The sequence below is a fragment of the Merops nubicus genome, unplaced genomic scaffold, assembly GCF_000691845.1.
Source record: "Merops nubicus isolate BGI_N331 unplaced genomic scaffold, ASM69184v1 scaffold229, whole genome shotgun sequence".
Lineage (NCBI taxonomy): Eukaryota > Metazoa > Chordata > Aves > Coraciiformes > Meropidae > Merops > Merops nubicus.
Genome location: NW_008632819.1, coordinates 29,284 through 56,345, shown reverse-complemented (window position 1 = coordinate 56,345; position 27,062 = coordinate 29,284). Strand labels below are relative to the sequence as shown.

The following is a 27,062-nucleotide window of genomic DNA, read 5'->3' as shown; positions in this document are numbered from 1 at the left end:
TGTCTTTTCGATGCCATGTCTTGAATTCATGAGATTCCCACTTCTGACTAGATGCTGCCTGCAGTGCAGAGCCTGGCAACTGGGTAGACCAGCAGAGGGGATCAAAGAAAGATCCTTGGGGGCATCGTTCAGGAGAGGACTTGTGAGCAAATGGAAGGGTTCAGACCCAAAGGGTCTTTTCTCAGCAAGCTCCTAGGAGATCCAGCTTCAGCAGATGTAAAGTAATAACCACCAACTTAAGTCTGTGGAAGTTAGGAAGGAGAGCTGGGCATTGAACTCATCAATAACAACACTCACTAAAAAGTGAATGACCAGAGGAATGTCAAGGAGAGGAAACAGATGCCAGATGCAGACAGGTAAATTTTAGAAGCAGTTAAATCAAAGAGAGGGGAAAAGAAACATAAACAACTTCAGCGAGTAAAGAATCCAGTAACAAGTTTAGAGACAACTGAAAAAATGGAAAGAAGAAGAAAGGCAAGGGGGTGGGCAATCCATAGAGAAGAAAGCACAACAGGATAAAAGGAGGGAAGAGTAGAAAGAGAATAAAATAAAATAAACAAAAAAAGGAAGCACAGATCTCGTTTGGGTCTTTTCTGTATTGATTCCCCAAACCTATGCAGGCCAAGAGGGTTCAAACACAATCAATGAAGAAGTGTTTCTCTGTAACACAAACACTCTGTAGAACAACAGAGTGGGTGATACTCATGCTCTGCAGCATCTAACTCAGAAGTGATGGGGAACATTGATTCCTACCCATCAGTGAAGAAAAACACATGCTTCCAAAAAGCATTTGAGATTCCAAGTGAGACCCAAGACCCAGACAGACCTGTGAACAAAACAAGTGCATATATTGGGGTGATCTCTCTGAACAGCATGAGGTGGACAGAATCATAGAATTGTCCTGGTTGGAAAAGACCTTCAAGGTCAACAAGTCCAGCTGTTAACCCAACACTGCCAAGTCCACCACTAACCCATGTCCCTCAGCACCACATCTACATGTCTTTTAAGTCCCCCCAGGGATGGGGACTCCACCACTGCCCTGGGCAGCCTGGTCCAGGGTTTTACAACCCTTTTGGGGAAGAAATTTTTCCTAATATCTAATCTGAACTCCTCCTGGAGCAACTTGAGGCTGTTTCCTGTTTTCCTATTGCTTCTTACTTGGGAGAAGAGACCAATACCCAGCTCTCTACAACCTCCTTTCAAGTAGTTGTAGAGAGAGAGAAGGTCTCCCCTAAGTCTCCTTTTCTCCAGGCTCAACAACCCCAGGTCCCTCAGCTGCTCCTCTTATGACTTCTGCTCTGGACCCTTCACCAGCTTTGTTGCCCTTCTCGGGACTTCTCTGGACATGCTCCAGAAGCAACATCAGAAACACATACCCAGAGGGAGGCTACAGTTCTGCTGGAATTTGGCACTCATGGAAAAACTTCACCCACAGCACAAGGAAAATGAGGCAAGGACCTGGATGAGTTGTTCACCTACACAGGAAAAGGTGGAACAGGTCTGCAAGGCCAAAACCTGGGCATTAACCATGAAAGCACCTCATCTCTCAAGGAAAATGGTAGTCCTGGGGCACGCAGCCTGGAGCTGCCAGCCTAAAGCATATCTCCAAAGCTAGCCCCAGAACCTGCCAGTGAATGCCTCTGCAAACGTTTCTCCAGGAGGCTTTGAGCAGCCCTGAGCCCCTGCTGTGTGCTGTGGTCCCTATCCCACATCCTGGTCTTCCTCTACACTCAGCCTTGCCATCATCCTTTCCCTGCCATTTTGATCCTGCTCATTCTGCCAAATCTAGTCCCACTGTTTGGACCTTGATTCCTGGTGACCCCTAAACTTTTCCCCTGCTCAGCCTCCTGGCCCAGGCTGCTTGTGCTTGACTCTTCTGTCTCATGTCCCTTGAACTTCTCCTACCCCTGGATTTGTGACTTCCAACTTCTGACCCCAGACTAGCTTAACTGCAGTCCCTATCTCTCTCCATCCAAGCTGGTCTGAACACTAAACTCAGCTCTAGAGAGTTTCTTCTCCAAGCTGCAATCTGCTGATGTTGAATCTGGTCTGACCTACCTGCAATGACTTCGCTTCCTTGGAGGAAATGCAGGACAAAATCTATGGTCTTTTAAATCTGAAAGACCTCATCTACACTTAATCAAAGGAGAATTTTCTTAGCTTCTAGCAACAGATACCCCATAACCCTTCGATGAGCAGGCTGACATGGACAGGCAGACAAACCCAACACCCTCACTGCACCTTCTGACTGGTTACACACAAGGCAGGTCTCACAGGGCAGATGTACAGCAACGTTACAGTAGAACATGAAGGACCTGTGTTAGAGGCACCATGAGGGCCCCAAAACACTTTCTCCAGTCCTGGGAAATTTCATGGAAGTCTACTGCTACACAAGAGAAATGTGTGTGGCCATGGAAAAACAAATGGGCAAGAAGTCTTCTGCTGAGGGGAAAGCAATTGGAATATTTGCTCTAGTATCTGCTGTAGAGGTGTCACCTAGGATGACTTGGACAGAGGACTAGCTCCCAGTGAGGCCACCCCCAGGATGCCTACAGTATGGCCAGAAAGACCTGGCCACTAAAACACCACAGAAAAGGGATGGGCAAGGAGGCAACCTTGGACTATCCCCATCAGCTCTGCTTCTTGGTGGAAAACTGCACAAAACTGCTTCTACTGGACACTGCATCCTTCCAGGAAAGAGCTAAGCTAAACTGAATTTATTAAATTTATTAAATAAATTTAATACAGTTTACCTAGCCCACTTTGAACCCCAACTAGATGGCTCTGACACGCCATCTGTGTCACAGCTTGAAACTACTGCCAAAGCAATGTGAATGCTGGGTAGGAAGGAAAGTGTTGCACAAATATCTCAAAATACCAATAAATGCCACAAAATCCAGATGGAATTTTTAGGAGTTTCTTTACCTGCAGGTGGGTCCATTCTGTATTTATTCTCTTGACACCAACCGACTGGTCGAAGTCTGCAATCCAAGTAAAACAACCACTGGTCATAGGATTCAGTCTCCTCCAATCCCACATAGCGAAGGCGTAATCTTCCTCCAACATTTTCAACCACACTAACTATCCAGTACTGAAAGGGATTCTGGGAATCCTGCAGCTCTATTAAGGAATCAACTGTAATGAGGTCTACAGGGTTTTTTCCTCGCAGAGGCTGTTTGAATAGAAGCAAAACTCCTTATTTTAAACTTTATTTGAAGACTTCTCAAGGAAACAGATGACAGCAGATGATTATTTTTGTTTTTCACACCATCATCCAAGCGATCAGCAAACAGTCTGTTCTTCTTCTATTTTACCCAATGTCTTCCAAGTGCAAATTCAGAAGTAAAACAGAAAACAACAGTTGTGCTAATTTCTCAACCGACATGATCAACAACAACAACAAAAAAAAGAAGAATAAAAGGTAGAACAGTTCATAAAGCACATCCACTTAGGATGCTCCTCGACAACTCAAAGCCCAGTTATATCTGAGGATTTCAAACCAAATTCTCATTGATTTAAGGTGGTAAGAACCAATCACAGGACTGAACACTGGCATTGACCTAAAAGGTGACTACTTTGGGCATGGCCCTGAAATTTCCCTCTGTGCTCTCATCTTTCCCACCAAAGGTTTGATTTCATTCCTACCAGCGTGTAGAGCCAATTACTCCCCACAGCCATGGATGGAAGAGTCTATGGTGGTCATTCCAAAGCCCAAAGCAGGTTCCCACCAGCTTAAGTGGTCTTGGGATCAAAGCACATGGGATTTAGTAGGTCAAGCCACTATACCAAAGAAATCCCAGTGACTGAGTTTATTTGCTTGCACAGAGGATTTTCTGGGATCCTGGTTTTGCAACCATTTGCACGTGTGCTTAACTTGACACCTGCAAAGCTGCCAACAGCAGGCATTAAAAAAACCATGAGATGCTTTGCCAAACGACACCTTTGGGGCTCAGTGGTTTTGGTTTCTATTGTCAGCATCTCTGTGTTGTCAAGTTTTTCTACACTAACACAGTGCTTTGTTTGTTTTCTTTTTTATTAAATGCAAGTTCCAATTCTTATTGGCAATTTCTCGATTCCAGGGCATTAAGAGCAGCACTAAAAAACACCCCAAGAGCTGGGAGCTTTGGTTCCCAAAGGAGATGCTAAAGCACAGACAAAATAATTAAAAGCAACGACGTGTTTGTTTTTCTCCTGTGTGTTTGCCCCACTTCTATTTAATTAGACAATATAAACCTTTCATAGTATTTTTAAAAATATTAATTCTGTAAATCAGAGCCAGCCCACGGTAGTTCTTTCTAGAGGTGGTTAGATAAAAGAGGAGAAAGCTTTATTTTTCCAAAAAAAGTTCCCTTTCCTACTGAATTTGGAAAATAGTTAAAATTTTGAAATGCAACCAATTTTCACTACGTCTCTCTTAATCCAAAAATGCAGGCAACAGAATGAGAATTTGGTAAAAAAATGTAATTAACTCTAACTAAAACCTTATCAGCTGAACAGCTTTTAACCAGCTCTATGATGAATAGATATTTCTCACAGCAATATATTTGCCATTATAAGCCACTCCTCTATATTGTAAGCTGCAAGCACCTGTATAATCTCTTCAAATATTATTTCATGGTAAAACACAGCATCAGAATTTAATAATATAACAGAAATCTATTTTAATGGGTTTTTTTCCTCTCATCCAACCGCTTCACTGCAACAAAACATCCTTTAACATGACACAATGGTGTAATGATTTAACTTATCATAAATCCTTGGCTGTATAAAAGTGAATATTGTTTGTCTTGATTGGTGTGATGAATTTCAAGCCAATGAGTTGTAACATACCCCCGAGAACTGAATGGCTGAGATTAATAATTGGCTTGCATGAAATATTAACATTTACCATAATGCAAGAACTCTTTATATGCATAGCTAGCATGTAGAAAAAAAAAAAAAACAAAAGTATCACTACATATTGATTTAACAGTAGAATAACAATCTGCAGCACTCACAAACAGCAAATCTGTCAACAGGGGGTTACAGACATTGCACGACACAGACAGCACTAAGCACATATTTTGCATACAACACCCAAAAAAGGAATTTAAAAAAAAAAAAAACAACTGTTTCAAGCCAATACTCTACTTCCTCTCTCTGCACTTCTGCCTCTTTTCTCTGCCTGCAGAAAGGGAATGGAGAGGTTCATGGTGGCTTGGGCATACACCAGAGATGGGTGTTGGACACCCCCGGCTTTTTGCATATGCCACCTGGGAGTGGTCCAGGAACTGGGATGCAGCAGCCTTAGGGATGTGCATTATTTGGGGAGTGCAAAGGCTGTTGGACTAACAGATTGGAGGGAAAAAAAGAATCCCTGATGGCATGTTACTAGTTCTCCCTGCCAGGCAGCTCATACAGGCACGTGGAAAAAGGATGGGACTGGTGGGAGTGACCAGGGACACTGGTAAAACACGGTGCCTGGATGCACACTTGCTTCCAAAAACCCAATGTGAGTGCCTACACTAAGACAAACCTGTATGGCTTCACTCCCAGCATAAATACAGAGGGGTAGAGAGAATTATCTCCTGCAGGACAGGCTGTCTCTGCTCCAAACACCTGCACAGAAGGTGCCCTGCTCCCCTGATTTCAAGGTGAATCTGTGGGATTTTTGTCCAAGACCCCAAGGCAAGATGAGGCTGTTCCAGGTCTAAGTCACTCCATGACTATGCTGTGCAGACCAGGCTCTTGGCCATATGGGTGCATGTAAAAAAACAGATCCTTCTCCTCTGACTACCAACAACTGAGGCCACCTCAGCTTGCTCTGTTCAGGTGGAGAGAATGTCCTTGGGGGAGCTATTTCCACAGGCACATAAACCTAACAGTGCTCCCCCTGAATCTGCTAAACTCCCTCTTCAATAGTTGCCCTGACTTGAAAGCTCAGCTCACCACCTTGGTGGATCTAACAGGGCACTGAAGGGCTGTGTCCTCCTCCCTATGGACTCCCTCCATCCTCTCCTTCACCACCCAGCCTTTTTTAAGCACTGAGCATCACCCTCCAACTCCAAAACAGAACAAACAACCCATCCCTGGCTCAGAAGCAGAGCCAGCAGAGTCAACGTTGCCACGGACTTTTGGCCAGCACTGGACCAGCCCTTGCAGTGGGCAGAGAGGTGCTGGAAGCACAGAGCCCACCACGCCAGGAGAGCAGACACTGCTGCAGCATGCACACCACAGGGGATAAAACTGCAATCTAATACATACCCCTTCCAGCAAATTTGCAGGTGCAGTGCGGGCGCCCGTCAAATCCTGGATGAGGAACTCCGTCCAGTCCATGTGTTTCTCTTTGATTGCTGGGCAGAGAGATGGAAGAGAAGAAATGCTCAGCAGAGCAGACTGCAGTGGACTCCCCACGTGGATTTTAGAGACAGGGAATCGTAGAATTAAAGAATCATAGGACGGTTTGGGTTGGAAAGGACAATCAGCAGTCGTCTAGTCCAACCTCCCTGCAGGGAGCAGGGACATCTGCAACCAGAGCGGGTTGCTCAGAGCCCCAGCCAACCTGACCTTGAAGACTTTCAGCTATGGGGCATTGATAACCTCTCTGGGCAACCTGGGCCAGTGTCTCACCACCCTCACAGTGAAAAATTTCTTCCTTAGACTTAGCCTGTATCTACCATCTTCTACTTTAAAACCATCACCCCTTGTCCTGTCACAACGGGTCCTGCTAAGAAGTCTGTCCCCAGCTTTCTTATAGTGTCCCTTCAGACACTGGCAGCCCCCAGCAGGTCTCCCCAGCTGGAGCCTTCTCCTCTGTGGCTGCCCCAGCCCAACTCTCTCCTGCTGGGCTCCCAGCAGAGGGGTTCCCCCCTCGGGGCATTGCTGGGGCTCCTCTGGCCCCGCTCCAGCAGGTCCCTGGCTCTGCTGTGCTGAGGACTCCAGAGCTGCCCCAGCACTGCAGGGGGGCGCCAGCTTTTCACCCACCAGCACCCCTAAGTCCTTCTCCACAGGGCTGCTCTGTCTGGGATACAGCTGCAATCCAGACCAGGAGAAAAGCTGGTTTGCTGCCCAGCTCCTTGAGCAAACTGTGCGTGTGGTTACATCCCAAAATAAGGGATGAGGTTGCTGCCCTGCAGCCACTGACTGTGATTCACAGCAGCATGGTTTATCTTCTCCATCTCCCCCATCCAGAGCTGGCCACTGCTTGTGTAACTGCTCGTTTCCTGCTTACCACACAGGCTCAGATAGGATTTATCAAGTCCCTTTGTACGTTCACTAATGACCTCCAAGGAAAAAAAAAAAGCTGGGCAAACTTTTCCTTGACAGGACAACAGAAAATCCAGGTGCTTTCCCCCACAAAGCACAAGAATCAGCCATTGTATGCCAGGTGCTGAACCCACACACTTGTGAGAAGAAAGACCTGAAGAATTTATCAGGAATATCTATTTCATTTTTTAATAAATGTGTATTTTGAGCCTGTGTTACTTTATGGATCCACAGCTGCATGGTTTCACACAATTTGAACTGAAATATATAAATGTTGCCTCTAGGATTCAAATTCTGAGTCAGTTCTTGTTGGAATCAGTAAAAGCTGGGCACCAACAGGTAACTCAGCAGTTCTCAAATTCAGAGATACCAATGTCTCTTCAAAGGCAGTGTTTTTGCAGTTAGAAACCCAGAAACCAGACTTTAAATCCACCTGCCTGTAAGTGGGAATTAAATTACATCAGAACCATTCTTCTCTCCTGAAAAATCTTACTTATGTGTGAGATATCCAACAGTGATAGTTATGTTGCTAATATAGCAACACCTACAGAAGGAAAAAATCAGCAGCATTTCAAAATTAAAACATTTCCTTTGAACAAACAACTGGATACATGGTTGAAAGGCCATCACCCCACAGGGAGCCCAGGAAGGGCTGTAATTAACCAGCACAGGTCCAGAATAATTAAATTATGGCAGCCCTCAAGGTCTGCTGAAAGGAGGAAGAGTCTTTTGCTCCACCCTTTAGAGAAATCCCACATTAGTCAATCCAGTCTGAAGCATTTGGTGCTTTCACACACATCACGGTGAGATTTCTGAATGTTTTAAATGCAAACAGCATTGTGGGCACCAATATTTGCCGCTGTTACCTCCAGACAAGGAAACCAAGCCTGAGTCTTCTCAAAATACATCCTCAAGCCATCTGCTGCCAACCACTGAACTAAGGAAATGCAAAGAGGGAGCACTGGGTTTGCCCAAGGACAGTTCTATGACATTGCCACAGAATCTAGCACAATGTGCTCATGGTTGGGCTTTCATCCAGCACGTGTGCTTGGCACACCTGGACTCCAGTCCACGCTCAATTTATACCCTAAATACCTGGTGCAATCCATACAGTTGCCCATGGACAAAGACTGAAGCCATGCCCAGGAGACCTTACATCAGACTTCATTTCTGAGCTGTGCTCCTTCCCCAGAATCCAGTTCTCCCAAAATCACTTGAGCTACACACACAGTTTACAGATCTAAATGACTTCAAAAGTGCACCTAAATGTATTTAAAATTAGCAAACCTTCAAGTGCTGGACTTGAGCCTCTCTAAAATACATGAGCTTGCCTGGAACTGTTCTCACTGTCTTTTGCAGCACTGATTTTGCACGATTTCCAGATTTATGACCTTTACATTATTAAAGATGAAGGAATAACCCAAGAAGAAATGGTTTATACGTGTCACTTTCTCTCTCAACATTCCTGTTGCGTTCACCTCATCAGTTCCTGTCCACCTACATTAGGATAAAGAAAACAAGCTTAATTTTGCCATCAGTGAGGAGATAGTAATTGCCATAATGAATGAGCCTGGAGTCCCTCTAGTTCAGACTCCTGCCTCTTGCTGTGAACAGCACCGAGTGCATCACAGAAAGGTGCAAGCTGAACTTTACTTTGGCTCACACCCACAAAGTTGTCAGCCAAATTTTGAATGCCAGAGCTTCATTACTAAAGAATGACAAATGTGATAAAAAGAACACGGTTCGAACTTTCAAAGCTGGCAGGAGACAGGGGGGAGGAAATAGGATTTTCAAAGTTGACAACAGATTTCAGGGGCCTCCATTTCCAGATGCCCAATTTGAGATGTCTTCACGGCTCCCGATTCACAGATCTTGCTGTCAGTCAGTCCATCCCCCTTCTAATGTCTCCTTGTCCTTTGTACTACACAGCTTTGTGACACCTAAATAAAATGATGCCCTTCTCCACATTCCAATCTGGATTACAGGTTTCCAAAATCCCAAAGTGCTAAGGTGACCTTTGTTTTCAGACTAAACAGACTCAGCTGAAAAAACGAGTTACTCTCAATTTCTGAGTGATTTCAGAGCCATCCTCCCCAAACAAATCTAATACCTGGTGTTCTGCTTTACCCTGATTTTCTTTTGCAGTGGAGATAAACCCTGAACACCTCTGAGAGAGAACAGATTGCACTGGAAGTTTTAGGACAAGGACTTGCACTTTCTTCTGTGCCTATAGAGTGCAATCAGGCTGAGTATCCAAACCAAGGAAAATCTGCTGGGTAAATGAGAATAGCTTCAGTGTGATCCATGGGTGTCCACCTGAGCATCCTTCTCAAGAAATGCTGGTGCTTCTCTGGTACATCAGGCTCAGCACCTGTGAGCTGAAGCACTGATTTTCAATCCTTCATTCACATTTTCACTTGCTAGCTACAGGAAAAGACCCAACTGAACCTCTCCTACTGCAGTCAGGCTGGAAGAACTCTGCTCTTAGCCATCTGCAGATGGCTGGCCAACTGGTGGGATAGAAAGGTGTTTCATGGGGACCTAATCTTCACTAGTATGGCTGCTTCCAAAATTCTTCCTTCCTTAAATAACTTCAGTGAGTCAGGAGTGGTCCATGTGGCTCAGATATCCATGGTTTCTCTATCTTTCAATGGATGCACCTTCCCAGAAGACCTCTGTGAACTTCCCCTACCTAGAACCTGTCGAGCTGAATGCACCTCTGGGATCTCAGACAACACCTCTGCTACTACAGGAGAAACACACAAGAAATAACTCAAAAGAAATCTCATCAATCCTTTCACAGAGACCCATCTCATGCAGGGAGGTAGGTCCTTCTACAAAGGACAACAGCCACACAGGACAGAATGTGTCCTTCAAAACTCCAAATGGAAATAGTCTGACAAGCACTCTCCAACCACAAAGTGGGATAAGGCACAAGCTCCAATCTACCAGCACATGATTAATGTCACCCTAATTAAAGCCACCTCAGCTCTAACTGAGCTGCACAGACTCAAAAGGTGATAAGAAATCTTGGTAGTAAGCAAGTCCCTGGTACTTCTGCCTGGGTGGCAAATATCTCTCATTGTTCTCAATCCAGGGAGCTGACAAAACTGGGAACATGACTCTTCACCAACACGTAAGATCTTCTCCAAGTAGGGGTATGAACTGAAAGCTACCAGTCCTTTTGCACAGCCACCCTTCCTCACCAGGCACAGCTCATCTGTGAGGATGGCACCTTGGAAAGGGACCGTCACACACACACCACAGTGGGGCTCCAAATAAGCTCAAGGACAAGGAAGCATTTGATATATTCTAGTAAATACATCCCAAGCAGTGATGACAGGATCACAGAACTCTTTAAATTGGAAAAGACCTTTAAGATCATCAAGTCCAAGCTTTAACCTAACTCTCCCAAGTCCCCTGCTAAACCATGAGATCAGCCTGACAAGCCTGCAGTTCCCCAGACCCTCCTTCCAGCCCTTCTTCCAGATGGGTGCCACATTGGCTAACCTCCAGTCCACCAGGATTTTCCCAAAGAGCCAGGACTGCTGATAAATGATGGAAAGTGGCTTGGTGATCCCATCCACCAGCTCCTTCAGCACTCTGGTGCAGCCCATCTGGCCTCAGAGACTTGTGTATGTCTAAGCGATAACTTGCTTGACCAAGACAACAGTAACCAAATCACACTGACAGGTCCTCTAGAGCATGAGGCTTTGACATTCTAAGAGGACAGAGCTTGGCCAAGAGTCATAAATATTGCTATGAGCACCCTACCCATCTTAGTGTCAGTCTGAGAGCCCTGCACAGGGTCTGCTGTGGACCAACTATGAGACTGTAGAATGGCCTGAGACCCTGGAAGCCAACTGCCACCCAACCTATCATAGCAAGAAGAAATGATTCAAGAGAAGCAGAGACACAGCAGCAGAAAAAAAAAAAAAGACAAGAGTTCAGTGATCCCACTGATGCAAAGGCCCCAGTGTGAGCTGAGCTGAATGACTGAACACCAGATAAGCCAGAGAGCAGACAGGTACTAGCAACACTCTCACCATGGAAAGAGCTTGGTCAAAGCTTGCATCCCTTTAGACACAGTCCAGCCCAAGCACAAGATGTGCATCACACAGAGATGCTCCCAAAATGCCACTGCTCTCCTAACTGCTCTTCTAGGCAGGGTCAGCAGGAAACCACAGCCCTGCTTGGAGCTGCAGCTTGTGTGCACAGATGTGCCCGTTCCCCTTGGATTGGGTTCAGTTCATCTCGGAGCTGGCGTGGGTGGTGGTTTTCACACCTCTGCAGCTCCAAGGCCAAAGGCTTTACAGCATCATCCTGCCATAAAAATGCCACAGAACCACCTGCCTTAGAGCAAAGCAGCCCAAAGCAGAGGCCAGATCTGCACGTTGCTGGGCCAAGGTGTATCCGTAGCAGAGCCAACAGCTCTGCTCCAGATTGCACTCACACAGGACTAACTGCACAGAGAGGAAAATCCATCTGGATCTGGATCACTACAGAAAGACCTGAGAAAGAGCCCACATTTCTCTCCCCAGTTCCTGAGGAGCAGTTGTAGTGGTGCACCAGTTCCCAGCCTCCAGGCTGGGCTGGTTGAGGCTGAGCCCATGCTCTGCCTCCAGCTAAGAGACCTGCACGAAATTATCCACAGCCAAAAAAGTGAAAACCAGGAGTCTCTGCTCCTCTGCAGTCCTTGCAGCACACTACCTTTATGTCTCCTGCAGGAAAATGCAAAGCCCTCCTGCCTCCTTCAGTGAAAAATATACTCATTTCAGACAGCAGCTTCTCGTTTGGCAGATCATACAGCAGATTCTTAAATTAGAAAGAAAAAGGACCCTTCCACATTAAGACTCTATTTATTTCTGCAGAAGTGATGGCACAGGTCATAAAACCAAGCTCCCCTTGCACAGGGCTGAACTCCATCAAAAAACAGATCGCACCCAATATCCCTCAAATAATCATAATTCTTCCTGCTTCTTGCTCTACTTGATTCACCCTGCCCCCAGCCTCTCTCCACTTTCGACTCCCTGCCTTTTTCTTGCTTTACTTACTCAAGTTGTGCCAGAGGTGGCTTAGATTGGATGTTCAGAAGAACCTCTTTACTGACAGGGTGGTGAGACAGTGGCCCAGGCTGCCCAGGGAGCTGGTGGAGTCCCCATCCCTGGAAGGGTTCAAAAAATGTGTAGATGTGGCACCTGGGGACATGGTTTAGTCGTCATGGTAGTGTTGGGTGAGGGTTGGACTTGATGATCTTGGAGGTCTTCTCCAACCTTCATGATTCTATGACTCATTCTCCCTCTGGCTGGACCTGACTGCTCCACACCTGGGCACCACAGCAGCAGCAGATGAGGACCAAGGGGCTGCTACAACCCAGCCAGTAGTTGAAGTGCAAAGTCCCATCAGCACCACTCACTGTGCACCAGGTTTTCACCATCAGCTGCTCCAAACCAGCCCTTTCACCTCGTGCTGTGCGTGCTGAGCACGAAAGTGATGCAACCAGCAGTCAAAAAAAGGACAAAGCACTGCAAAAAAAACCATGTCCTGCACCACTGCATCCCCTGGAATCCCACCAACCACATGCCAGGCAGCCAGGACAGCAGCTTCATGCCCAGAGATCCTGTAAATCTCTGGGCCCTGCCTCAGCCACAGCATATAATGGGTTCAGAGTTATCTGCCTCTCTAGAGAAAGAAGAGATTAAAAGAACATTCACAGTCCCACAAAAGCACCGAGTCACTGGCACTCCAGTCAATGAATATGAGATACTATTATCACATTACCAGCTCTTGGGATTTTATCTAGTTTCCTAGTAGTTGGTGTTTTTCATAAAGCTACTTCTCCCAGGTCATGGGTTTCTATGAAAATTCTCTTTTTCTTTTTTTCTTGCAAGAACAGGACACTGCAACACCCAGGAAAAACCCTGAAATCTGAAAGGCTGAGAAGACAATGGAAAGAACATACTTTTTTTTAATTTTTATAATTTTTTTTTCCCCTCAAACCACCCCTTGAACTGATGAGAGCAAGACTCAGGAGGCTGAACTGCCACATTCACCTGGTAGACAAGGATTGGCTGGATGGTTGCCCTCAAAGAGTTGGGGTCAATGGCTCAATGTCCAAATAAAGACCATTGATGCTTGGTGCTCCTTTGTCAATGACATGGACAGTGGGACTGAGTGCACCTTCAGCAGGTTTGCAGATGACACCAAGCTGCGTAGTGTGCAACACGTTGGAGGGAAGGGATCCATCCTGAGGGACCTGGACAGGCTTGAGATGTGGGCCCATGTCACCCTCATGAAGTTCAACAAGGCCAAGTGCAAAGCCCTGCACCAGGGTCAGGGCAATCCCAAGCACACATACACACGGGGTAGAGCATGGACTGAGAGAAGTCCTGAGGAGAAAGACTTGGGGGTGCTGGTTGATGAAAAGCTCAACAGAAGCCAACAATGAGCAAGTGCAGCCCAGAAAGCCAGCCTGGGCTGCATCAAAAGAAGCATGGCCAGGAGGTCAAGTGAGGTGATTTGCCCCCCCTACTCAACTGTCATGAGACCTCACCTTGGGCACTGTGTCCAGCTCTAGAGCCCCCAACATAAGGACATGGAGCTGTTGGAGTGGATCACAGAATCATAGAATCCTTTAGGTTGGAAGGGACCTCCAAGATCATCAAGTCCAACCATTGAGCCATTAGGGCTCTAAAGTCCTCTGCTAAAACAGATCAGAATCTGTCAGGGCTGGAAGGGACCACAAGGATCCCCCAGTTCCAACCCCTCTGCCATGAGCAGGGACACCTCCCACTAGATCAGGCTGCCCAGAGCCTCATCCAGCCTGGCCTTGAAGACCCCCAGGGATGGGGCCTCAACCACCTCCCTGGCCAACCCATTCCAGGGTCTCACCACTCTCCTGGGGAAGAACTTCTTCCTCACATTTTTGTCCATACATTAAAAAATTAAAAATAGGAAAAAAATGCTTCTCATGTTGGTTTTTCTTTTTTTAATAACCCAGAATCACTAGCAACCTGCCAACACCTCTGCTGGAGAATCCCCACCAGACCCCATCAACCTCTAAACAACAGTTTCAGTTTTCTCATATGTGAAGAACAGCATCTTAAATAGCTTTATAAAATGGTTTAAAATCTTTGCAATAAATCTGCTAAGTGACAACACTCTCATTGTGGCAACTAATCTTACTATTCAAAATTTAACTCCTTCCTAAGATTGGAGTGAACAAAAATGGATGACAAAGAGGAATACTAGCTGGACAGGACCTAGGCAATTCTTGTCACTCTATTATGAAATAAACTAGAATATTAGGAATCATAAACCATAAATTTTCTAAACAAGTAATTCAGGATGTTCAAAAATGTATGTATAGATATTTTATATTTATGTTTCAGATCTGCAGCTTTTCCAAAAGTGAATAGCATATTGCAAAAATAGAGAAACCTTATAATATTATTATTTTCTTTTATTTTTTAAAGTTGTCACATGTTTGATGCAATATTTACAGGTTATAAAAGTCTTAACATATAAATGTCATAACTATGTTATAAAGGTCTAAATGATGGGAGTCAAAATGAGATGCCTGGATATGAAAATAACATAAAATGCTAAAACAATTTGTTTAGACTTCACCCATCAAAACAATTTGTCAGAACTGACACGTTCTCACAAAAATATTTCCATTTTGATGAAACAGCATTTTGACAGAGAATGGTTGAATCTGAACATTTTCATTTGGCTTGCTGAACTGTGCCTGTCCTCGTGAACCAGACTGGCTGTGGAGAGGGGATGAGGGTGTGAGTGGTGTCCCCAGTCCTGTGCCCCCAAGCCAAGGGCTCAGCCTCTGTCTACACTGCTCTCAGATCCTCCCCAAGTCCACCAGGGCAGGGAACATCCTCTGCTGCCTACCCTACAAAGCCTAGCACAAGGTACCCCACGAGGCATCTCCAAAATAAAATAAATGAAAACTAATTTTTTTAAAAAGCCATTTAGTGATTTAATGGCATTTTCTATAAAAATTACTGTTAGTTTCAGATACTTTTGTGAGCTTCCTGGAAAAAGCCAAATGGGGCTGGAGATACCTTCAAACAACTTCCTTAAAACTTCAAACAATCTTCTGTTCTCACACCAGCAGAGTTCTGCTGTTCCAATCAAATCACCAAGTGATGAAAATGCTGCACAAGGAGGAGAAAAAAAATGTGCATCAAAAGCTGCTGATCTGATTTCCTAATGCCACAGCCATAAATATCAAGAGACACCAACTTCAGACCTCAGGCATCACTTTCTAGGCACCTGTCTTAAAAAAAGCCCTCACAGAAAATATTATCTACAAGGAATTTTCATGAAAACCACAAGTTCTAATGAACTGTTCATCAAAGAATCCACATACTCAGAATACATTGCTGGAATCAGCAGTACATTATGGTCCCATTCACATGAATTTACAAGCTAAAAAGAGTTAGAAGGAGCTGTGGTATCTGTAGGAGAATGAACAGCTCCTGTACTCTGTTAGAAGTTGCTGCTTTAACCTATCAATTGATCTACAAGCTCTTATAACTGTTAGTTATCTAATTTTAGTCAATAAAATGTATAAACTTCAAATGAATGTTTTTCCTTTAGCCCACATGAGCTACTTTATACAATAAGAATATTCTGCATGATTTTTTTTTAAGTTGTCTTCAAAATACTTGGTGCATCCTGGTTTTCCAGGCTACCCAAATCCCCTAATCCCATTGCCAAGAAATCATCACTCATGCTGCACTTCTTTTTATGGTCTTAACCCAAGAAAGGGCCAACACACAGACTTTAATTCATATCTACCCAATTCTGCATGCAAGGGCAGATTAGAAATAGAGAAATAAAATCAAGAAAGGTATGAACATATGCTTTAGGTGCCCACCTGAAGAATTCCTTCATGTTTTTTTCTATGCAATTACAGTGAATTTCAGTATAATGGAACTCCTACTTTTCCTGCTGCCATTCAAGGTTTCCAGAAATGATCCATTTCTATTCTCTCAGTCAAAACAAATAAATTCACATGCAAAAAAAAACCTGTCTCACTGTCCACAGGAGACTTTACTTCCTAAAATCCTTTGAGCCCTTCACAGACATGCACACTATCCCCCTTGGGTGTCTCTAGTCCTTAATTAACTGTTATCTTTTCAACAATAAAAGAGCAGTGGGTGGTTTGGGAGCTCTTTTTCCTTTCTTGAAGCTTGCTCTGGCCCGTGCTACGTCTCCAACCCAGCTGTGGGAACCACAGGTAGGGGAAGGGAAGGATGTGGATGGGGGAAGCTGGGGGAGAAAAGTGTGTGTGTGTGCAGGCAGGGTGAGTGGATGCTGTTCTACCTACCTAGGGTGTTTTGAATGATGCAAGATCTTGTAGCAATCCTCTCCACGAATTCACTGTAGCTCAGGAAGCCTCCTGAGACACTTTGCCTAGAAATAACTGGCAGGAGGGTCACCACCAGCTACTGCTGAAGCACTGCCATGCAGCAGGTTCTGCTGTCTTCACCCCAAACACATTATGGCAACAGACACACTCCTCCTGAGAGCCCACTGCTCTGGCTTTCTGCTTACCAGTTAAACTGCCCAAGATCAGGAGAGAAATTTGCCTAATAAACCCCAACAGCAGGGTGACCTGTGTGCCATCAACCCATGCCAGCCTCTCTTGATTGACTGAGTCCAACAGCCTCAGGTACCATTCTGTGTGCAAGCTGCAGTCAATGATCTACTCATAAGTGCTGTGATTAATTACTTCCCTTCAGTTAAAGTCAATAGTCTGCTTGCACTGGATTATTTAAAATTGAAAGAAAAAAAAATAAAAAAAGATAAAAAGGAGAAGTGTGTTGATAATGGGAAGCAGCTCTGTTCTATCTTGGTGACATTATCTATTATCAGCTGCAATCAGATTGTGTAGATAAAGAATGGCAGCAAATTCATCAGCTCTACTTGCACTTGTCACGTCCCTTCGCTGTACGAAGACTTCAGGCAAGCACAAGAGGCACCACAGAGCCTGGGAGCACTGGGATGCAGCACTGCCCTCCCTCAAGAGCACAGGAATGGGGCAGGAGGGAGAGCCAGCTGCAGGTGGAAGATGGCAAGAGGTGAGGGGACTCATCTCCTCCCACCCTCAGCTCTACAGGGGTGCAACCAATGCATCCACCTGGTCCCTCAGTACAACAAAAAGTCACCTCTGGCCATCCAGCCTCAACAGGGTGGTGGTCAGGGATGAAGCATTCAAGTTGTCAGAGCATGTCCTACCCTATTTGTTTAATTCTTAACATGTTTTTACATTAATTCTGCCTAGAACACAATTCTGAAACCTTGCCATCCAAAGCAGGTACCAAGCAGCAGAGACATCCCCAGTGCACCACCATGAATTGGGAAGAGCAGCCACCTGGTAACTTACTCAACAGTGTAAAAGATCCTCCAGACACAAACATTTTGCATCCAATCTGGACAAAAAGGGCTGATTTTATTCTTGGTTACCTGTGTGATAAATTAGGAGGAAACCTAATGCATAACTACAAAGGTGAAGGTGTTTCACTCAGAGCAAGTGGTTTCTATTTCCCCAAAATTTGTTAACTTCACTCTTACCTAAGCAAAGATTTCACACTCTTTATACATAGCACCAACATTGCTCTCTGCCCAGTTCAGTTCTCAGTGCAAGGTAACTACTAAATTCCCTTGTCATCATCAAGGGCATTAGAAATTAAGCAGGAATGGCTGCTTTAATTGATCTCTGACGTGTACACACACAAGAGTTCCTGGAAGATATTTCTGAAAGCCAGGCAATGCTCAACGTTTGAAAGCTCTGAACAAACCATATAACCATGGGGGTTCCTCCATCATTAGTAGCAATGTCCATTAGGGTGATGGCTCACTGTGAAAATGAGCATCCAAACCCCACGGCTCTCACCAATTAACCCCAAGCCTCCACGTACGTTCCTTGATTATTTTTTGCTCCAGTTGCATTAAGCCCCATGCTCAGCACACAGAGGAGATGGATCATGTGCCACGAGAGCTCAACCTCCCAATCTTCAGACCCAGGAGTCTTAATGAACACCTTGTCAAATCAGCAGCTCGGGAGTATTCAGGGAAAGGGGGGAAACTTGTATTTTGATTGTAATTTCTCTACCCATTTTTATCCCTTAGAGATATAAAAAAACAACACAATGGGAAGAGTTGTTTTCCAGGCAAAATCAGCATCCTAACCAAAGTGCTGTGAAGCAGCTCAGGTGACAGAGCTCAGAGGGTGACTGCAGGAGATGGGTTATGTTCCCTGCACAGAACTGCACTTGGCAGGCAGCTGCTCAGCTGCTTGCCTCCAAGCTGTAGGTGAAAACCAAGAAGGCATTTAGTCCTCCTTGCAGGCACAGAGATTTGCTGTCACAGCTAGATGGAGATGCACAGACACTTTGTAAAATCCCAATTTAATAGTTCTGAAAGCCATCAGGGAGGATGTATGTGTGCTGCTTGCCCATCAACACCCTGGGAAAGCCTACACGTAGCACTTCATATGCTCCCTGCGTGCTAGTTACACAAGAAAAATGTAAAAAGAACGGGAAAGTATGTCTACAAAAAAAAATTGCAGTCATTCCTGGATAAATCCCCATCCAACTGAGCCTGCATAAGCACAGCCAGAACTATGGCAACACATCAGCTCAACTCATTCCCTGAATTCACAGGCACACGGTCGGCACGTGCTGGACCATGCCCATAGTTGTTATGAATTCATAGAAGGGTCTTCTACATAATAATGCACCACACCAGATCTCTCTGATGCTAGAAAGTGGAGCTAGGGAAGGGAAGGGTGTCTGGAGGTCATCTGATCCTGATCCAAATGCCAAAACTCTCCCCTTGGCTCGTCCACAGCCACGAGAGGCACTTTTAAGCTCTGTCTCTCTGGGACCTCACAGGCCAGCCCCGAATGGATTCTGTGGCATAACAAAATCTACAACTTATCTGCCACTCTGCAAGGGGATGTCACTGCAGTATAAATACTGTGCCTGAGGCTCTGACCTCATGCCCCCAGACTCCATCCAATTATCTCACACACTAAGTGCCTTTTCTCACTCCCAAATCCCACGGTTGCTTTCTGAAAGCTACTCTTTGGAGACAGCTCTGGAAAATGCAACATATTTACAGCAGCACAATGTTCCTATATAAAGCATAAAGCAGTTCACTGCACAATTACACTGCTTTTTTCCATGGCAATGCCAACAATCTACAGCAAATACACACTATGAATAAAAGCACGAAAACATAAAAGACATATAGAGGGATGTGACACCCAAGAAATCCATTCTGGGTTTGGATTTGGTCTTTTTCATTTTTCAGCTACTGCAGAAAGAAGAGGATTAGTGGGGATGATGCTTGCAGTTTATTCTATGCATTGTATTGTTTAATATCCTACAAAAGAATTATTAAGACCAATCTTTCTTAGCTGTGGTGGAAAACTCCATATATCAATTTTTTAAAAAAAGAAAAGGGTGACAGAGTTTTGGTTAATGCTTTAAGTTTTTTTTCCTATTAACAAAATCACCCAGAGAAGAGTCAAGAGCACATTTTTTACTTTTTGTGCCTTTGGACAGACACCAGAGTCCAGAGTCACCTCACTTCACATAATCTTTCTAAAATACAGCATCTAATTTAACATTATCTGAGATGATTCCATGTTACAGACAAGTGAATCATGTCCCTGGCTGTATGATCATAGACTGGGACTCTCAAACTTCACCTTCCTTTGAAGACATGAGCAGTAGTTTCAGAGAGAAAAGCACCTCAGCAGCAGTTTCAGCCTGGACCCCCAAAACAAGGGCAAAGATGAGAGGAGAGGCAGAGGGACACTTTGGGAGACAATTCTGGCAGGACTCAGGTGGGAGGCTGGTGTCATGGTGCTTGAGCTGGTGGCCAACAGTGCTGTGAGGTACCAAGAGCAGAGCAGGACACACTAGGTCCAATATAGTGGTTTAGATCTGGACAGGCTGGATCCATGGGCCAAAGGCAACAGGACTCACCCTGTCTGAGGTTCAACAAGGCCAAGTGTCGAGTCCTGTACTTGGCTCACAACAACCCCATGCAATGCTCCAAGCTTGGGGAATAAGGGCTGGAAAGCTGCCTGGGTGTTGGTTGACAGACATCTGAACATGAGCCAGTAGTGTGCCCAGGTGTCCAAGAAGGCCACCAGCATCCTGGCTTGGATCAGAAATACTGTGGCTAGCAAGACTAGGAAATGATTATGCCCCTGTACTCAGCACTGGTGAGGCCTCACCTCAAACACTGGGTTCAGTTTGGGCCCTTCAGTCCAAGAAGGACGTTGAGAGGCTGGAGCATATTCAAAGAAGGGCAACAAAGGTCTAGAAGTCTTGTGAGGAGCAGCTGAGGGACCTGGGGTTGTTGAGCCTGGAGAAAAGGAGGCTCAGGGGAGACCTTCACACTCTCAACAACTACCTGAAAAGAGGTTGTAGAAAGGTGGGTGTTGGTCTCTTCTCCCAAGTAGAAGTGATAGGACAAGAAGAAACAGTCTCATGCTGTACCAGGGGATCTTTAGGTTGGATATTAGGAAAAACTTGTTCTCCAAAAGTGTTACGAAGTACTGGACCAGACTTCCCAGCGCAGTGGTGGAGTCCCCATCCCTGGAGGGATTTAAAAGACATGTAGCTGTGGTGCTGAGGACCATGGTTTAGGGATGGACTTGGCACTGTTGGGTTAACAGCTGAACTTGGTGTTGAAGGTCTCTTCCAACCAGAATGATTCTATGATTCTAACTGAAGGATTTGCCAATGCTTCTCCCCAGTCTCACTGCCTATGACCAGAGCATGGGATAGTACTGGAAATCTAACCAACTCCATGGCCCCAGAACAAGCCAACGCACTCCCAAATTATCATGGCGACAGCCAACAACCCTCATTCACCATGACTTCACCTTCTGATGCTCCATGAAGCAGAAACTTATGTTAAAAAAAGAACCAAACTCATTTCACACACTGCAGCGTGCTCTGTAATTAATCAGAGTTGCATTGCCAGGTTCTAATGATCAAATTCCATTTCATCACTTTGGAGCCTCTTGGCCGTGCGCTGTAAGCACCACAAATCAGAACCTAAAGGGCCTTATGAACATCCATCATGCATCTCTCCTAAAATTAATGGCACAGTGTAAGCACAGCCAGGCCCCATGAGGTGCTTAACATCCTATGCACGAGATGTAAATTCATAATCATTGCAACACCATCAAAGAAATCCTCCATCAAGGCTCCTTCTGCGCTTGCTAAACATGTGTTTTCTCCCCTTGAAACCTAGAAAAGGGCTTGAACTACAAATCCCAGGATCAAAAACATCCCCCAGACTTTGAAGAGTTTAGATCTAAATTGGAGATCAGCGTGGGACATTATGCAAGGTAGCATCTGAAAAGAGAGTTAACAACACGTTATGGGACTTGAAAGGCCCACAGCTTTTCCCACAGTGCTCCAAACCTCCTTTGAATTCTGGAACTCTAGCTTCTCCATCACTCTGGGACATATTCACTGGAGATGATGATGCTCAGATACAGCCAAATACCTCCACTGCTAAACTGAAGGCTCCCAAGTCTAAGTGCTGAGGTTTGGTCCATTCAGTTGGTTTGTAAGCACTTAATCTCATCTTAATCACACAACGTTTCCTCCAAGTCTTTTTGATTACTTTATTTCTAAATAAATTTTGTAGATGTTCTACAGGAAAGAGGCCTTCCAAAGTCAACTACTTGCTGATGTCCAGGCTGACAAGTTCAAGGGCAAGAGCAGAATGGGTCAAAGCAAAGCAAGACCCTAAGCAAGAGATAGCTCCAACAGTCAAACGCTCAGGGTGTAGATGCCTCCCATGGCCAGGGATTCCTCAGTGACCTTCCCAGAGCTGCTTAGCATGAGGGAATTACAGGATTTCCCCCTCTTTAGGGTCTATACTCATCGTGGCAGAGCCTCTTCAGTACAACTCATATGATACATAGTAAGATGTCTTGAGTTTGGCAAAGTTTTCCCTGGAAATATCTTCTAGGCTACCTCCAGCACTCCAGGAAGCAGCTGCATTTTTACACCAAGCCCTGAAAATGCTGACTTTGCCCTCTTTCCTTCATCCACTCCCAACAGTGACAAGGACTTTTTGCTACAAACACAGCAGGTAAACGCTCTGCCTCACAACACCAAAGAAATCATCAGCCAGGAAGGGTTTCAGCACATCCTTAAGCTGATTTTCTTGTTGTGTGCCAGGTTTTTTTTTCATTTTATGACCCAAATCATAGAAATGAGAGCACAGGCACACACAGAAACGTGTCATTTTGGAATGCAGAGCAAAAACTTCCCAATATCACGCAAAAAAAGGGACAGAACTGACCCAGAATTTGGAATCTGGGTTAGAGGAATTGATTTTTAATTGTCATCAGGAAAACGCTTTATAGGAGCATCACTTAAATCTCTACAGAGCATAACAGATACCTCCACGGGCTCCAGGAGCATATGGTCTGCTTCAGGAAGCAGCAAGCCCCCTCCGTGGTGACTGGGAGGCCACATTATCATGGGTAATGAGGGAAAAATCAACTGCAAGTCACAGCTGGCTCAGGATCATGCTGGCACTTGCATCTGCCACCAGCAGCTTCCCAAGTCTGTCATATGCATGCTCCTGATGAGCAGGAGCTGAGGTGCCCCTAGGTGCATCTGAAGGAATGCTCTGCTGAAGACACCAGACATGTTGTCTTGTCCTTGGCCTGAAGGAGCAGAGAAAATCCTCTCATGTCTGCTCAGCACAGAATTTAAGCTTCCATCCCATCAAAAAAGGTCCACAGGAGGAATGTGAACACCAGATTTGGGATGCTCTGGATCGAACCCCTTGTGCTATTTACCCTTCCCAGCTCCTCCAGCAATGTACAGAAAGTCACCTCCTTCTCTGATAGAAAGACCCAAAACTGTGCCCAACTTAGAATATGAGTAGTAGGGTTTTTTTAAGTCTCCAGAGATGTCTCCAGTGGTGATCACTTAAGTCTGTCCACGTTTATATCATCACATTAACTACCTCAGACTAGACTCACAATTAAGATGGCATTTCCATTCCAAAACTCTTCTGGGGAAAATTACAGGAGATTTGGGAAGGGAAATTATATGCAATTACCAAGAATGGCCACTTAAAATCTCTCAAAAATAATAATTTTCAAAGAACATTTCACCAGAAGTGCATTCAGCTGGACATTACTTAAGCTGACCATATCCAAAAGGAGTGTTTTGCATCCACTGTGATGCTTTTGGGGTCAATCCTCCCATTTTTCTACAGTTTCTGGGCTTTTTAGCTCAACAGCTTCAGAGCACACATCGTAGTCTCTTCAGTGACAACTCACCAAGTCTACAAATGAGGCTATAAGTCTTCTGCTCAACACCCAACAGATCCTCAACTGTTCTGCATTTTGTTCTGTTTTCATACGGTTTGTGCCAAATACTTGGGTGATGTCAAATGGTGGCTCAGCACAGAACAACAGAGCCAGTACTTCTAAAATTTACTGACTCTTCCAGCACATTTTTTTATTAGGAGCCTCACTGGGGTTTGAATTGTAAAATAATTTACATCTTTCAAGCACTTAAATGTCTTGGGAGGAGGATTTGGCTGTTTTGTGCCACGGATGAAGGGTTTTTTTGCAATTATCATCACAGGGAGATTTTACCTGAAATAGTCTCAAAGGTATCTTCCAAAAAACCCACCCCATTTCACCTGCTGCTAAATAACAAGGAAATCTCCGGATATTTGTACTCACAGAAAAGCCTGATGTCTGCTCACAGCCTTTTCCAGCAGGATCTCCTTGGAAATACAACTCCTCATTCACAGTCACTGCCTCACACTCCAATTACTCTTCTCCTCCTGTATCTTTGTTCCTCAAGCACAGCTTGTACTCAATGTCAGGTCCAAAACCAATGGTCTAGTCACAGCAGCCACTGCAGTGTTAACCCATGGACTGTGACCAGAATTCCAAGCAGCACAAGGTGAAGCTGTAGGGTCACAATTGCTCATCTTAAGCATTCTGAGCATCCTGACTGGAGCTTGACTCCCACGGAAACCTGCTTTCGTTTCAAGAGCTGCACCAGAAACTGGTTTTGCCAACACTCTGGGCTGGATCAGTCAACTCCTGAAGCTCAGCACTACTGCAAGGAGTTTTGCTCCATCAATCTTGGCCAAAGTTGAACCCTTTTGCTGTTGCAAAGGGCTTGGGCTTTGATCAGTACAGATGCAATCTCACACGCTGGCTAATAACACTCAGAAAAATAACTGAAATATAGCTCTACATGGGTTTGGACAAGCAAAGGCTTCCTCAGTTTCTAACACAAGCCAATCTTTTTGTTGCTACCTATAGTGTAGCTCAAACCTCATGGGGATGTGCTCCAGCCAACCTCCAGGGATAAATTTCAGTTCCCAGAACTGCTCACTACAAAACCAAGTGGTTCCACATCAGCAGTTACGATGAAAAGAAGGGGGGAAAAAGCACTTTTACTCTTTTTCACAGCAAAAGAAGCTGCGAAATGCCCCCTTCCATGTGTCCCACATCAGCAGTTACGATGAAAAGAAGGGGGGAAAAAGCACTTTTACTCTTTTTCACAGCAAAAGCTGAGAAATGCCATGTGTCAATGTCCAGCACCACCACCCCATGCAAAGGTCCATCAGTGTCCAAGTCTGAGCAGATATTCAGCTCATTTCCCAAAATTAACTCCACCCCCTCATCACTCTTGCTTTTACCTTCCCCTACTCTCTCCTCTTTGCTCTTCACTTGCATGGTTCAGCTCCAAAAGAATCAATTGGCTCCAGAACTGATGTTCCCAAGGGAAAATCAAGTCTCAGAAGTTTCTTTAATAGAAATATTGCAAAGCCATGGAGCACAGAGCTAATACACATCCCTCCTCAGGTCCTTCTGGCCTGCTGTGGTTGTCAACCATAAAGCAATAGCACCAGCACACCTGAGCTCTGCCAGCAGCCTGAGCTTGAGGAGCATTTCAATCCCCCTCCACAAATCTCTGCGAGCCAGGAGCATTGGAGCCTCACTCCCCACACAGGACCAGACTCCAGAGCACTTATGGCTACTTCTGGTCCTTCAAGCAGCAGCAAACAGGGTGCTGAAGTCTTCCAAACCCCAGCAGATGCCTGCATGCTTAACATCCAGAAATGACATGGATTCAGAAGGCTCAAGTGATCTCCCTGCTGGATAATGAAAAGCTCAGCTGGGGTTCCATCACACCTGTGATGTAGAGGATGGCTGACTCCTCCAGAGGTAGGATAAGGAGAAAGCCAGGTGAGCACCACAGGGGCAGGAGGAAACAAATCGTTCCTTGACATTCAAGCATCTTCCAAACAGAACAGGTATCAGGAGAAAACAAACAGACCCAAGTACAGTGCTGTGTACAGAAATGAACTAATATCAAGCTTGACTGAAAAAGTTGATTAAATTAGTTTAATTTAAAAGCCCAAACAAACCCTGAAGGAGGTTCTTTCTTTATTGCCTTTCACCGACAGCACGCGTTACTGAAGAAGCACCATGTGGGCATGAAATATTTATTCATTAAAGCTTTCATAAAGCTCCACACTATTGGTTTCACTCAGGATACATTTATAACTTGTCAAAGTCCACAAAAATCACTGCTGTTCCTTCCCACCTTCAAACCCCTGCAGACTGGTTATAAAAGGATTAGGCTTTCAGTTTTCATTGCAATAAGCCTCATCCCCAGCTCCACTGTTGCTTGTAGACAAGGTGCTGCTTCTTTCATCATGACAAGAGACTTGAAGAAGTTCACCCTTCCCTCTACTACCTCAAATGAGCTGTTCCAGGGCTGCTTTACACTGTTCCTGCTATAGGAATGACAGCAGCATTCATTTATGGAGGAAGGCACCATGACTGGTAGCACTGCATGGAAACAGAAGTCAGGACAGACAGTCCACCCCAGACTGGTTATAAAAGGATTAGGCTTTCAGTTTTCATTGCAATAAGCCTCATCCCCAGCTCCACTGTTGCTTGTAGACAAGGTGCTGCTTCTTTCATCATGACAAGAGACTTGAAGAAGTTCACCCTTCCCTCTACTACCTCAAATGAGCTGTTCCAGGGCTGCTTTACACTGTTCCTGCTATGGGAATGACAACAGCATTCATTTATGGAGGGAGGCACCATGCACTGGTAGCACTACATGGAAATAGAAGTCAGGACAGAGAGTCCACCCACAAGCAAGAAGTCAGAAAGTCCATTCCTTTCAGTACCAGCATGTCCAATTTGTCACCAAACTTCCCACATTCCATTGGTGAAACCCCATCTTGAAGCCCTCCTTGGCTGGCAGCCAACCTCCAGATTAAACCCATGCTCCAAGATGGGTTAATAACACAGTAGTGTAAACAGTGCTATGTCATCCTCACTGTTAGCCACAAAACTATGTGGTATTGTTTTACTAGGTTTACTGGCTATACAGCTCAGTCCAGTACAGGAATGAGGACAGGTTAACCTTAAAATAAATGAAAGTACATTCCACAAACTATGTGGTATTGTTTCACTAGGTTTACTGGCTACACAGCTCAGTCCAGTACAGGAATGAGGACAGGTTAACCTTAGAGTAATAAATGAAAGCACATTCCACCCAAAAGTGTCCAAAAATCCAGGATCTGCATTAGGACTATGCAGGGACCATCGCATCAGTCCAACTATCACCTCTAAGAAGTTGCACTGATGTGAGTTGAACTGAACTTCACTTGATCTACACGAAGGTGAAGTCTAATTCCCCAAAATAACCCTGAGCAATTAAAAAAAAGCACCCCAAAACAGATGCTGAGCA

General features: G+C 45.0%; 1 protein-coding gene across 1 annotated transcript in view; it reads right to left on the bottom strand.

Annotated features, from left to right (window-relative positions):
• Positions 1 to 27,062, bottom strand: part of SFMBT2 (Scm-like with four mbt domains 2) — a 95,945-nt gene that overhangs the window by 51,829 nt on the left and 17,054 nt on the right. Inside the window, exons 4-5 of the mRNA XM_008948002.1 lie at positions 6,244 to 6,332; positions 2,926 to 3,172 (exon numbers count right to left, since the gene is read on the bottom strand). Coding sequence (XP_008946250.1) covers positions 2,926 to 3,172; positions 6,244 to 6,332 — 336 coding nt within the window. The remainder of the gene's footprint in view (positions 1 to 2,925; positions 3,173 to 6,243; positions 6,333 to 27,062) is intronic.